The sequence below is a fragment of the Zootoca vivipara genome, chromosome 8, assembly GCF_963506605.1.
Source record: "Zootoca vivipara chromosome 8, rZooViv1.1, whole genome shotgun sequence".
In the NCBI taxonomy this organism is placed as follows: domain Eukaryota; kingdom Metazoa; phylum Chordata; class Lepidosauria; order Squamata; family Lacertidae; genus Zootoca; species Zootoca vivipara.
The window spans coordinates 14,585,796-14,600,287 of NC_083283.1; the positions used below are offsets into that span (position 1 = coordinate 14,585,796).

Genomic DNA, 14,492 nt, shown 5'->3' on the forward strand with positions numbered 1-14,492 from the left:
AATAATAATTCCTCACTCATGGGAAGATATCCTATGGGAGTTGCAGCAGATGGCTACTATAAAGAGGACCTTTTCAGTGCTGGCACCCAGCAGTAGAATGAGCACCCAGACACGCTCACCTGCCTTTCAGCGGCAGGCAAATACATTATTTCTCCTTTTTTTATTTACTTGTTTCATAAAATTTCTATACTGCTTGATTTCATTTATTTTCATTTTCAATCTGGTATTAATATTTTATCAAAAGAATTTCGATTATAAAGAAATAAAGTGATACAGAAAAAAGAAAAACAAGGAAAGAAAACAAAGAACAACAATGCGTAGGAAGAAACAAATACAAAAACTGCAAATGATTGTTAAAAACACCACCACAAAACCTCAAAGAGGCGCTATCACCGATTCTTATGAACATTAGTTACCAGCTGAAAACAGTTTCATTCACACAAGCATTTTCCTGGTATAAGAGTGTCGGGTTGTTTTCTGATTTTTTATTTTATTTTATTTGGCTCTTTCTGCGCTTTTATTGTTGCTCCGGTTGCTGTCAGCTACTGATGACTTTGTTTTCTGATGTTTTGATGAAATGGTTGTATTTTTTTAAAAAAAATGTTTTATCGAAACCTGCTCTGGGATCACTTGCTGCTTAAATAAATAAATAATATGAGCGGGACGGGAGTCCATGCCCATTTGCGCTGCAATATGCATTCAGGCACAACGTCTCCTGTCACACAATACGCCTGTCACTCAAGCACTGCCACAACTTGCCACAACATAGACCACCCCCCCCCCAAAAAAAAGAGGGTGTCGGTGTGTATACAGAGCACAAAAGCTTCTTGGTCACGGAGATATGAGTTTACAAGAGATCTTTGCTTATACGTGAGCAAAACAGTGGGTGAAGTTAAGGCCACTTTCACCTTGAGCTCTTACTTATTACAAAAAGATGGGCCTTGTTAAAAATTTATTGATGAACAGGGCCGTGTATCAACATGGCATTTTAGCTATTACTTTGCGTTGACCCTTTGCACACACACAATAAAGCTGCTGTGTTGAGTCTGTGGGTGGAGAAGCCTTCTGGCTTATCAGAATCCACCCCGCAGGCCAAATTTGACAAGTAGGCAAATTCATGCAGGTAGTGATCTTGTGAACCAAAACTGAACAGGATTGAACCTCTCCCCACACCTGCCAATGTATGGTCAATCCTGCTTTAGAAGCTCCCGACAACTGGCGTCTGCAAAGCACTTTTTGGCCGAATCCTGCCCCACAGGGTGTGGCTTGCAAAGGGTGTGACTTGCCCCCAACGCCCCGATGTGCTATGTTTGGCCCATGAGTCAAAGGTCCCCTTTCCTGGAGAAGAACGCCGAGATAGTAACGTTTCCTTTTGCATGTGGCCACAAACAAATCACGTATTTAAAAAGGTTTATTCAAAAACTCAACTAACAGATATAAATCGAACAGTACCAGAATACCTTTGCTATGTATAGCTTACACGGTCTTGTGGAAAACATAAATATGTATACATTCAAAAAAAAATATGGCACACCTTTCCTCATTGGAGCGAGAAAGTACAAAGCTGGCGCAAATATTTCCCCCCCCCTTTCGAAATTTATCACATTTTACCGTAGCTCAAAGCAACCCTATATCCAAATGAACATTTCCCCTGCACAAACAGGAGTGAATTTCTCTAAAGTCACATTTGCAAGGGTCAAGTACAAGTATTAAGTGTTTGAATTTTGCTATTGAAGATATGCTGCCAAATTTTAAACACACACATACACACACCTTTCTAAAAGCTTCAACCGGGAATTGGGTTTTAAAAGGGGGATTCAGACATTTCAAACTCCTAGGGGCTTCATCATGGTCTGTGATTCTGAATTTATGCTGAAAATAGACAATACTTTGGATTTGGACCTAATGTGAAAAACCTGCTTATTGCAGCAGAAGTGAATTGAGTGTCCGCATCATGAGAAATAATTCATTTTCCCTCCAAACTACCTTCAACACCCTGAAAAAAACAACAACCCCCAAATCCTGTTGTCTCACCCCCTTAAAATTTTGCAGAATTGGCTCTAAGGTAGGTTTGCTCATTGGTTCTTCAAAACAATGATTCTGATGCGAGTTTACAAAAAAGTGAAAGCTCTGCTCTTTAAAAAAGCAAGTGCATATTACTCAACAGTGAGAGAAGCACATTTTAATGCAGGTATGGCTGCAGCTTCCTCTATTTTTAGCATTTCGATAACGAGGCTAAACAAAGCCTCAGCAGATCCAGTCATTCCACCCAAACTGTATATGTAATAGGCTCTTTTAAGCCACTGAGCATCATACTGTTAGCTATCATTGTGCTATTAAAGCCACACTTTTCAAGGAACTATATGGCCTGTGAAAGCTCAGTTAATGCACAAGTTTGAAGGATTTTTACATTCCTGGGAGGTAGATCGATATTGTCCTCATTTTTAAGATGCGGCATTGAGGCTGAGAAATATTTTATTTGCTCATATTTACATCCTGCCACTTCTCCGGAGCTCGGGGTAACATGCAAGGGGGTTATCCCATTTTATCCACACAGTGACGCTCTGACATGGGCTAGGGTGAGAGATAGTGACTTGCCCAGGAAGCTTGAGGAGAGATGCAAACCCAGATCCTCGCAGTGGATCTCCAGGGTCTCTGCCAGAAGCTTTTCTCATCGCTACTTTCTTGGCTGTAGCTGCCAAGAGTTGAGTCTGGGACCTTCTACATGCAAACATGTGCTCAGTCACTGAACAATGGTCAGTGGATAGAGCATGGGACTCTTGGCTGCAGGGACGTGGGTTCACATTGGGCAAACGATTCCTGCGTTGCAGGGGGTTGGACTAGATGACCCTCGGGTCCCTTCAAACTCAATGATTCTGCAACTTAAGACTTAACAGTGCCAGAAAAAATGCACGGGGTGTACCCAAATTAGGCCACATTTGCTGTATCCCACATCTCCTTTTAATTTATTAGAATTTGATGTTCTGCTACAGCGTCCTGAAGCAATGCACACACACCACCTGGCAATGCTTTCAACTGGCACATTACAGTTCCGATAACAAGTGCAAATGAAAATATACGATGCTGCCAATTCCCAGGGTGAAAGTCCTTCAGATGCTCTCAGCGGCTACTCCGTCACAGAAATAAAATTGTGAAGTATGTAAAAGAGGAGCGGCATAGCACTGGGGAAACTTGCAAGGATGCGATTCCTGACATGATTCTGGCCCTTCTGTTGGTACCACAGCCATCTGTGATGCAGGCCACCTGAGCTGCCTACATCCCTGATATGCAGTTGGCCCATAGCATAGCGCAGGTGAGTCTGCACTTCAGTACCATGGGTACGAACATTGGCTGAAGAGCGTATCCACCCAAGTATTTATTATTGGTAAACTGGGGGGTGAAGGGGAGGGAGGAAAGTACTTCGAAGGCAGGATAATTGTCTTAGACAAGGTATATGTCCTCTTCTCCTTGCATAACTGCGCAGCAGCACGTCGTAGGAGCAGTGTACAAAGTGTCTTCCTCAAGGCTCTATCTCCTCCATCACTTCCATGACGATGGTTCGAGGACCAGTCAGGATGAGGTTGCTCACTGCCCTGTAGTCTGCATGGAGGACGTTCAGCCCATTCACCGAAACCACAAACTGGCAGACCTAAAAGAAGTGGGGGGGGGGGAGGTAAGGCAAAGATGCTCATAGTGTTGGGCAAAGGCAACACATTCTGCTCTAGGGGCCCAACACCAAATGCAGCAGTTCGAAATTCACAGATAATGCGGGATGAACCATGTCAGCAAAACGTCTACTGTAATCTTAAATCCCAAGCACTTCTGGCCATTTTAAACCCATTAACATTACGTGCCGTTTAATCCGATACACTGCTTACTCAAAGAACCCTGTGAGTTTAAACTTTCGCTCCTGTTTTTTTGTTTTTTAAAAGAAAGCTTATGCTTCTGTAATAAATTTGTTAGTCTACATAGTGCCACAAGATTCTTTGTTCTTTTCGCTGCACAAGGGGTAACATGGGCTGCCCCCCTGAAAATTGTTAATAAGCTCAATGTGCTAAGCATGAGCATTTATAATGGCAATAAAATGAAACAAAACAAAGGCTAGGGGCGTGGAAGTCCTTGGCAAGGGCAAGGCTGCAGCGTTGCATCATTTAACTGGAACAAACCCAAAGCAGTTAATTTTACAAAGCTTTTGGGCAAATATGAACCCATAACCCACTTAACCCATGCTGTATTGTGTTTTTAATATTCGGTTGGGAGCCGCCCAGAGTGGCTGGGGAAATAAAATAAAAATAATAATAACACAGTGAGCCAACCAATAGTCACCAATGTCAGCATGAACTACTGTCAACAACAGCACCCGGTTGTTTTCTTGTACAGCTGGAGAAAGGTGGGAATCTGACACAACCTTATTACAATTCAGCAGAACGCGAGCACTTCCGTTGGAGAAGCTTCAAAGATATTGACTGTGGAACCTGAACAAACCTCTGTAAACCTGATGCTGATTTCCTATTACATGCAACAAGGAAGCAATTCCCACCGCCTTGGTTATTCCTGGAAGGCTTCTTATTAGAACTGGCTGTAGAAAACCTCAAGGCCAACAAAAAATGTATTATTTTTAACGTCTTCCTCTCCAACAGAACGGTCATCTTGCAAATCTGGGATGCTGTGCATTTCCTATCAAAGGTTCATTAATGAATGAATGAATGAATGAATGAATGAATAACTAAATGTATTTATATACCACCATCTCACAAAATATCAGGGTGGTGGTGTTAGTTCTGTAAGTTTTAGGTACTGCCGCTTCTCCTGCCCTGTTCTTCCACTGGTCCCCTTGCCTGCCCTTCCCCTGATTTGTTATGGGGCAAAATCTGACTCCTTCTTTTATTTACTAAATTTATATTTAAAAAAATACTGCTACAGTGAGTGGAGAAAGGGGACTGATGGAGAAACAGGGCACACCACGGCTATTTCACAAATAAACAGACTAATTTGTGGTTCTCTGGAGGCAGGATCAAGCAGTGTGACTGACAATGGTTGCCTAGAAACTTCAACCGGAGAAAAATAGTGGCTACTAATTGATGCCAGTTTGTTGTTGGCACCCATCTGTTTTGAGAGACAATGGAGTGTGCTTCCAGGGGTGAAGTTAAAAAGCTGGAGAATCACAACACCCGCTGTGGCTGCAGAGACCGGCAATTTGTGAATGTTGCCTCCCACGTTGGTTTTTGCTGCATTAGCAGCACTGAAGTGACCTCTCTGGGGTGCAAACCTGGGCAGTGTGTATGGAGGTCCAGGGCTGCCCAGATGGACCAATGTGGTCCAAAGGAAAGCAGAGCAAGACGTTTGGCACCAGCAGGAGTTTCCAGAAGGAGGCATACAAGGCACCATCCAACCACCTTAGGGACTCCACTCCCCACACCAGGTGCTTGGAGCAAATTACGCCCATTTGTACCCATTTGTATTCATTGCAGATATGTTTCTGGGATCAATTCAAAGTGCTGGCAATGATCTTCCATGTTTATCCAGACCAGCCTGCCAGGGCCCAGATGGTCTCAACTGAGATGTGGCTGCGGTTGGGTGGGGGTACTGCTAACAGGGCCTTTTCGGTGGTGGCCCCACAGGGCCCATCCATGGCTGCCTAGGCCTTGAAGGCCTCTCTCTTCCCTAAGGCCTTTGCTTTTCTGTGCGGGTTCTTAGGCTTTTAATGTCAGGAAATGGTTGTTTTAAAATTACTATAGCCCATTTGAATCTCAATTACATTTTATATCTGTTGTGATGCCACTTTGTTGACCTTGGTTCTCAAAGTGTGGATCCTTTGTTGTTGTTGCTTAGTTGTTTAGTCATGTCCAGCTCTTCGTGACCCCATGGACCAGAGCACGCCAGGCACTCCTGTCTTCCACTGCCTCCCGCAGTTTGGTCAAACTCATGTTTGTGGTTTCAAGAACACTGTCCAACCATCTCGTCTTCTGTCGTCCCCTTCTCCTGGTGCCCTCAATCTTTCCCAACATCAGGGTCTTTTCCAGGGAGTCTTCTCTTCTCATGAGGTGGCCAAAGTATTGGAGCCTCAGCTTCACGATCTGTCCTTCCAGGGAGCACTCAGGGCTGATTTCCTTCAGAATGGATAGGTTTGATCTTCTTGCAGTCCATGGGACTCTCAAGAGTCTCTTCCAGCACCATAATTCAAAAGCATCAATTCTTCGGCGATCAGCCTTCTTTATGGTCCAGCTCTCACTTCCATACATCACTACTGGGAAAACCACAGCTTTAACTATATGGACCTTCGTCGGCAAGGTGATGTCTCTAAAGCAATAAATAAATAAGGAAGGAGGCAGGACCATGGCCCCACTCTCTAGTAACAATGTGGTGCTTTCTTCTTGCAAGTAATATGTGAAAGAGGCTTATATGCTTGTCTTATGCATCATATAAACCTCCCCCCCCCCTTTTTGCCAAAAGTCTAGAAGAATCATAGAATCGTTGGAAGATACCACAAGGGTCATCCAATCCACACACCCCCAATTAGACTAATCTAATTAGTCTGCAGAGAACTCCTCCCTTCTTCCCCATCTTCAGAGTGAAACCTTCTGCAGGCAGGGGCTCATTCACCATGCTTTACACCAGTAACATATTTTGCTCCCCATTCCTTTAACATCCACCCTTAGGAGGAATCTTTTTCTGCATACTACATTTTACTGTGTATGTGAGCATGTCTAGCTAATGTGCCATTGGCTAAAAAGAGTGGGTGGTGCGGGTTCAGGCAACAATCCAGCTCTTGCATAAACACAAGATTGCATCTCCAGAGAACTGGCCTTCACTTTCAGCCTTTAAAGCTCAAAACATGCCTAGTGTCATGTTTGAGACTTTCTGGAGAACGCTTGCTGCAAACCAGGTTTCAATTTGCAGAGGTGAGAAAAAACAACTTTGTTTAAGGAGAAACAAATAAACTGTATTATTGCTCCTTCTGTCCGGAGGTGCTATTTTCATTCAGATAAAACCCATCACCGAGTGCTTACTGCTTTGGTAAAAGGAGAGAGAAGGCAGCCTGTTTGCAGGAAAGCTGCGTTTAGAGCTAAAACGTCGACAGTTTGCATCCAGTTTGCTGAGTCAAGGCAAAGTTGGAGTGCCAAACGGGGAGGGAATATGCATAGACAGGTTAGGACAAAACTTTGACTATTTACCACGAACATTCTCGACAGAGGCATGGAGGAAGCACCCAATAAACCGTGGGTCAACACCCCCGCTGCCCTGAGTTTCTGCCTCCTGTTCTGACCATATCTGAGCCAGAGCCAGAGCAGGCAGAGAAGTACAGGTGAACAAAGGCAAGAAGACAGCCTAAAAAAGAAGCTAGGAAGAAGTAATCCCTCTGAACAAACGTGGCACAAAACAAATGCTGGAGGTCAAGTCCATTTTCAGTCACCTGTATAGGGTGGGTGGGGCAGGATGCTTAGAACTTGCCTAAACGAAGCTTCATCAGAAGCACATGACAGCTGGCTATCCTAGAATGCTGTACCGGCCATTCATTAGCTGGAGTACCAGCCATTCAGAGAAGTAGTCCATCTTCTTCTGCAGGGGTTGGTTACTACGCCTATCTGAGCACCCAGGGCACCTTGGGATCTAGCTGTCATGTGCCATGAGTCACGGCTTTCTGATAAATCTCCAGAACTACTGCCTCTCTCCCTCCCAGAGCACCAAGCACCTGGGTGATCACATACATACCAGACCGGGCCAACTGTTTCTCCTGGAGGAACAGATTCTGAAGATAACTCAGGAATGTCCTTACTCAATGCATAGACTTCAAAGGAACTGATGAGTTTACCTGAGGTCCCAGGGCTCAAGATATCCTGCACTGAGGATTTCACACGCTCCCATTGTAATAGTTGCTCTTACCCCATCAGCCTAGCATCTGCCCCCTTCTCCTGAGGTTTGCCACTCCTTCAGCTGATGGAAAGATCCAACCAACCTGTTAAAAGGCTCACCACTTCATGATCCTTCCTGGATATTGTGGGTAACAAGTGCCAACTTCTGACGCCCCAGAATTTCATTTCATTTTAAAAGCCTAATGAAATAATCCTAATGGCGAGGGTGCCTTTAAGCATGTGAAAAACGCCTCCCCCCACACTGAACAGTCACACCAGGACCCAGACATCTGGGATTATAATGGAAGATTTACAGGTCAGAGGACACCAGTTCTAAGCAGGTGTAAGCCTGGCACTTTCTACTTTAAAGATCAAGCAATTTTGTTAATACTACCGGTATTGTTTAGTTAATTGATAGGAGGTCAAACCAGAGTTTTTCAGATTAAGGCTAATGAGGCCCCTTTAAGTTCGCCGACATTGATTTCCACGTTAACAATTTAGGGAAGTAAATGTGTCAGCTAAGCAGAACATGAGCTGTAAACTTGTTGCCCTGGTTTCATGCACAGGTCGTAAATTTGACGGTGTAATGGTTAGCCTTTGGGGTTTATTCAGAGAAATGACAACAAGAATTGTTGTTTTCATTTCCTGCACGTATGAATGATGCAGGGGGAAAGACCCAAATGGATCACAGCATCCATTTAATGCAAACAAGTTTATTTCTGCTTGCCAGGGGGCATTAACAGCACCCATAGTTTATGATAAGCCTAACCCTGAAATAATTGTAATAAATAATTAAGTTCTCAGTTCCTTTTTAATAAGCTCTAGCAGGTAATTCCCCTTTTGCTTCATAACCGTTTCACACTGTGTTACTATTCTCACTGAGTTATTCACTCAAACTTCAAGATCTGCATTGCAGGGGGTTGGGCTAGATGGCCTTTGGGGTCCCCTTCCAACGCTATGATTCTGCTTAGCCACCATCAGTTCAGAGCCACCACTACATGCAGCACATCATGATGTGGCACAGAGGAGAAGGCTGTTTCCTCCTACCTCTTTGACAGAAGCCCAGCAGGTGGACCCCCACACAAGGTACATTTGCAACCTTTGTATTGCTGATTCTCCTGAGGGCTGAACAGGCTGAACCTGCATGTAGAAAGGGAACAGGTGAAATTCTCCCTATCACTGCATCTACATGGTGGGTAAAGCTATACCAGTAGAATTTCTGCCTGGCATAGCAGGGCTTCAGGAAACAAGAGGTGGCAACTTTAACTCAAGGGCAGCAACAGCAGGGCCAAAGAAACCGGGGTTGTCTGCAACTCTATTAAGTTTCTGTATGAGAACTTCCCAAACTTCCAGTGTCCAAATTTGCTCCCCGTTGCAGCAAAAGCTGTTGGCCAAGGGCTATTTTAAGTAGTCAGCAAATGTTCTGAAAGGACAAAAGGTCCCAGCTGTGCAGTTTGGCAACATGATGCATCTGTAATTGGGCTGCGACCCAGGCAGGAATTTACGAGCTGAATTAACACATAAGCGCACCACTGTTTCTACGCTGGCCTATGTACTCGGAGCTGCTTCGCCACAATTTGAATAGGTATGGCTGTTGCGGCTCCCAGAGCTCATGATGACAAACAGCCCGACATGCCTTCGTATTTTATGTATTCCTAATCTAAATGGCCTTCCAAGCATCTTCTTACAAAAAACTTTTTTAAAAAGTATTGTAGCCTCTAGATCAGGCACCCCCAAACTCCGGCCCTCCAGATGTTTTAGCCTACAACTCCCATGATCCCTAGCTAACAGGACCAGTGGTCAGGGATGATGTAGTCCAAAACATCTGGAGGGCCGAAGTTTGGGGATGCCTGCTCTAGATTGTCCTTGTTTAAAACTAATCCGAAAAAGATAAGTGGCTTGTTGTTGTTTAGTCGTTTAGTCATGTCCGACTCTTCGTGACCCCATGGACCATAGCACGCCAGGCACTCCTGTCTTCCACTGCCTCCCGCAGTTTGGTCAAACTCATGTTCGTAGCTTCGAGAACACTGTCCAACCATCTCGTCCTCTGTCGTCCCCTTCTCCTAGTGCCCTCCATCTTTCCCAACATCAAGGTCTTTTCCAAGGATTCTTCTCTTCTCATGAGGTGGCCAAAGTATTGGAGCCTCAGCTTCACGATCTGTCCTTCCAGTGAGTGGCTAGTAACTGGCAAAGACAAGTCCTGTTGGTTTGACACAAGCAAGCCAAAATGGTGGGCTTATCAGAATTGTTATGCTTTTTAAGTTTTTTTTTAAGGGGGGGGCACCATGGCAATCTGCGCACGGCGCTGCAATCCACGCCCGGGGTGTGTGTGCCGCGGCAAGCTGCCCACGGAGTCCGCCTAGCAGACGCAAGCCCCATGCTGCTGTTTTGGGCAGCGTGGGGCGCTGAGCCACCGCATCATTTCCAGGAGTGTGCCATTTGGTCACCCCCTCAGGGATGGCACCCGGGGAGGGCTTTGCCCCCCGCGCCCCCTTCCTACGCCCCTGACTTCAGTGGCATTAGCTATCCCTCCCAGTTTGCAAATTCGATGAGCATCCCCTCAATTCGTTCATCCAAGTTGTTTATAAAGACAAACAGCAATGGCCCAGGACAGAACCCTGCAGCACCCCACTTGTAACTTTTTCCCAGGATGACAAGGAATCATTAGCGAGTACAGTTTGGGTTCGGTCCATTAGCCAGCTGCGAATCCACCTAACAGTTACCTCGTCCAGCCCACCTTTTGCCAGCTTCTCTGCAAGAATATGATGTCACCAGAGGAAGGACATGGTTCAGTAGCACTTTGCTGATTAATAGCTATATATCAAAGAACACTTATAAAGATTCTTCGGCTATCCCCATTCTCTAGTGTAACAGCAGGTGAAATCTATTATACTCTTGGCAGAGAATATAACCGACAGAAGAAATTCAGAGCCAAACTGTACAGTCAGCAGAAATCTGGATACATCAAGTATCAAAAAAAGTGATGGAGGGAAGGTGCCATTTGGAAAGGAGAAGCGGCAGTGGAGAAAAGAAGTGAGCAATTCTTCTCCCATCTTCCACAGTCCACCTCCACATCACCAGATGTTTGTTTCTCTAATGCAGGATTCTTTGGGGATCCTTAAATGTGTGGGGTTTATATACGATTCGCAGACTCAGAACGTCTGCCAAAGATCCAATTTGGTCCTCAAAAGTGCTACTAGACCAATGCCAGTTCTGTTTCATCTGTCGTATTATTTACTATCGAGTAAAACCATATCAAAAAACAGCTGATGTTTGTTCAAACTTCCAGACAACGACAACAAAAAGTAGGAGAGATGTGTCACCCAGCTTAGACTATCTGCTGTGTCTCCAAAGTCAGAACCGGCACTGTTTTTCATTGTACAGCTAGCATATTTGCCATATTTAGCAACACAATGAGATGAAAATAGCCCAAAACTAAACCCTGAGCAGGTGGTTTCAGCAGGCCTTATCGTGTCTATTTCTGTGCAATCTTTACATGGTGTGTCTTTAACATCGGGAGTGAGTAGGAGTGAGTTGCTGGTGTTTGCTGCAATCATAATGTTATTACTGTGTCAATATTTACCCCGCTTCAGTTTCAGCCTTGCGATAGAACGCCCAACCCTGTAAAGTGAATGAGGAAAACAAAGAGAGTTTTCCACTTCTCACCAGACTTATTTTCAAAGAGCTAGCAAGGACCTGGCAGGAAGACAGCCGAAGAGCCTTTCCAGACCTGCCCCCCTCCTCTGAACTACTGCAAGAAGCAGTAGATCCACTCCATTGCCAACTGCTATACTTCTGCCATGATTTTTTCACTCCTCTGGCCACATAGCCCACGAGCAGCCCTCAGAAGGGGAGGAGGAGGGACTATGCAGAAGCAATGCCAGCAATTGATAAGAATCCAAAATCTGCTTACAATGTCAAAGACTCGCTGCCATACTTATGAAACAAAGATGAAAAGTCATCCCACCCACCCCACCCCCACTGAGAAAGTACAGAGCACATTTCTATCACCACTAGACTACTACAGAGTCGTGCATGCCATAAACGAAGGCCTTCCAGACAGACCCAAGACTCATTTTTCTAGAAATTAAAATCCTGGCAATTTCCCTCCTCGTTACAAAGGCTTAGTTCAGGCCACTCTCTTTGGAATCCGCCAAGATTGATGGCTTTTGAATAAGTTGTCTTATGGAATGCAAGAGACAGCGCTGGCTTTGTAAGTATATCTTCTTTACAGCTTTCTGGAACAAAAGGCCTTCGAGTGCACAAAAGGCCTTCGAGCTGCAGGCCAAAAGTCTTGCCCCAGGAGTTTGCTCCACGCAGTGCAAAGGAGAGAAGCGTAACATGCGGAGCGTGGAGGGAATGAAGTCTGCAAGTTTTCTAAACAACCACAGCATGCAGCAAACGTCCAGAAATGTGTAGACTCCTGGGCGCATCTCAGCAAAGCAGGGGAGAGGGTGCTGCCTCGGTGCCAAGGACACTTCTAGAAAGCAAAACGCTGAGCTTTGGCCACTCTTCAAATTCTTGCCCTTTTCCTCTTAGCCAAGTTTTCTTGGTCTGGTCTCTTTTGGTTGGTTGCTGCAAGCAATTCTGACAGACAAAGCTTCTTAGAGCAGGGTGGATTCTTCTTCGCTGCCAGCTCTTATTACTGTTGTGCTGAGCATAAAGAAGCCTAAAGGAGACTCGCATCACGAAAGGGAGACGCAAACCCGGCAATGTCCTAGGCCAGCTTAAGACTCCTACATGAATCCATTTCTGCCAGGACGTAGTGTGAAAATCCCATGTAGATAGTCGCACGTAGATAGACGATGGGGAAGGGCTGTAGCTAAGTGGGGAAATATCTGCATTGCATGCAGAAGGTTGAGTCCCCAACCTCTTTAAGGCAGGGCTGAGAAAAGATCCTGGTGGGCTGCTGCCAGGCAGTGCAGGCAGCACTGAGCGAGATAGTCTAATGGTCTGAGTCAGCATAAAGCAACTTCCGGTGTGGCGATATTTAATTATATACTGTAGTTCATATGTAATTACTCATGGAATCCTTACATACGCTTCAAGTGTGCCGATTTCCCCGGGACAATCCGGGAATTACAGAAACCATCCCAGTTCCTGATTTGATCCCAGAATGTCCTGTTTTCCCCCATGCTGCCCAGGGCACACACGCTCCCGAGGGGGGGGAGGTTGCCCTCCCAGGCGCGGAATAGCCGCTTGGGTGCACGGAGTGGCGCACGCACCCTGCAGCCAGGGGCGGAGCGAGCCGCCAATGGTGGACATTCAGCGCACCGCCCACCCGCAACTCCCAAGCCTCCCCCAGCTGTCAAAACGAAGGGGGGGATGCTGCTGGTAAAGTGACGCAGCTCCCCCTTCCTCCAACAGCTTGGGGTAGGATTGGGAGTCGCAGGTGGGCGGTGCGCCAAATGTCACCCCCCTCAGCGAAGACACCCGGGTCAACCCGCCCCCACCGCCCCCTCCTTCCTCCGCCTGTTTCCCCCTCCAGTGTCACTGCCAAGCTCAGGGAGGAGGACGAGCTGGTGCTTGCTGTGATGCCGCACTTTCACGCGAGTCAGCTGGCTCCCACAAGAGCATGTCAGCAAAAGACATACACCCTGATTCTCATCAGAGGAATGCTGGAGGGTATGTCCCTATACCAGGTGTATAGAGTTGTGTTGCGCAGTGTCACATCTGAAGTAGTCCTGACTTCATGTCAACGCATTTCCCTCCCTTTTAAAGTACTTAACCTGCATTCATTTAAATTACCTTCATTCCCGCTGCAGCTGCTGGGCCGCTGGGATCCACAGCTTGAACGTGGCAAGGCTTGTTCCCACGCACCACAAATCCCCACCCGACGGCATCGCCTACAATCTTGAGAGGGAACAAGAAGGTGCGACAATGAATGCTTTAGCGATTCTCTTTGTCACCGTTTTGAGAGCAAGCCAAAACAACACATGCACATTCTTCTGAATCCACCGTGATTCACCGGATTCTAGGGTCACTCGGGGATTTTAAGGAAATCAAGCACAATTTTAAGAAAGCTGGCCTGGTTCACATTTCCTGGACTAATAGGAATGCTGTTTTCAGAATCCTTCAGATTTTGTGACAAAAGCCCTCGGCTCAAAAATGTACCAAAATGCGAATGAAAATATTCCTTTATCTATTTTGCATCCGTTATTATGTCTGAATAATGGATCAAAATGTCATGAAGTGCGCTACACAACAGAAGATAGTTGAGCTAATTGGAGACATACTGTGAAGGTTCTCCTGGCATATGGTGCCCCAGGCATCAGAAGTTCATCAGGAGTCACTGGTCTCTTCAGTACTGCAAATACACAAGGAGGATGTTAAATAAAGACTTTCACAAGAGCCAGGATTGCTTAGTCTGGAACCGCCATGTCTCCCTTCCTCACATTGTCAACAACATTGCCATCCAGCTGTGATTCTCCTATGTTGCTTCCACATTAAAAACAAAACAAAAACCAATCTTCTGATTAGCACCGGAACACTACAATAGTAGCAAACTACTGCTGAAATGAAAAAAAGACTATTGTTGCAATATTGGTGGGGTAGGAGAGCTGGAAAAACACACCAACCAATGCTCCCTTTGGGGTTCAGTCTCCTAGAGCACAATATACATCAGAGAGGCTTAGTTTG

General features: G+C 45.7%; 1 protein-coding gene across 4 annotated transcripts in view; it reads right to left on the minus strand.

The window, feature by feature from the left end:
• Nucleotides 1-1,395: 1,395 nt before the first annotated feature.
• The window catches only part of DEPTOR (DEP domain containing MTOR interacting protein), a 53,450-nt gene continuing 40,353 nt past the window's right edge, over nt 1,396-14,492 (minus strand). For all 4 annotated transcript variants that reach the window (XM_035124824.2, XM_035124825.2, XM_035124826.2 and 1 more), the window contains 3 exons: nt 14,090-14,160; nt 13,602-13,706; nt 1,396-3,649 (listed from right to left, as the gene is read on the minus strand). In XM_035124824.2, coding sequence (XP_034980715.1) covers nt 3,521-3,649; nt 13,602-13,706; nt 14,090-14,160 — 305 coding nt within the window. In that variant the 3' untranslated portion in view covers nt 1,396-3,520. The remainder of the gene's footprint in view (nt 3,650-13,601; nt 13,707-14,089; nt 14,161-14,492) is intronic.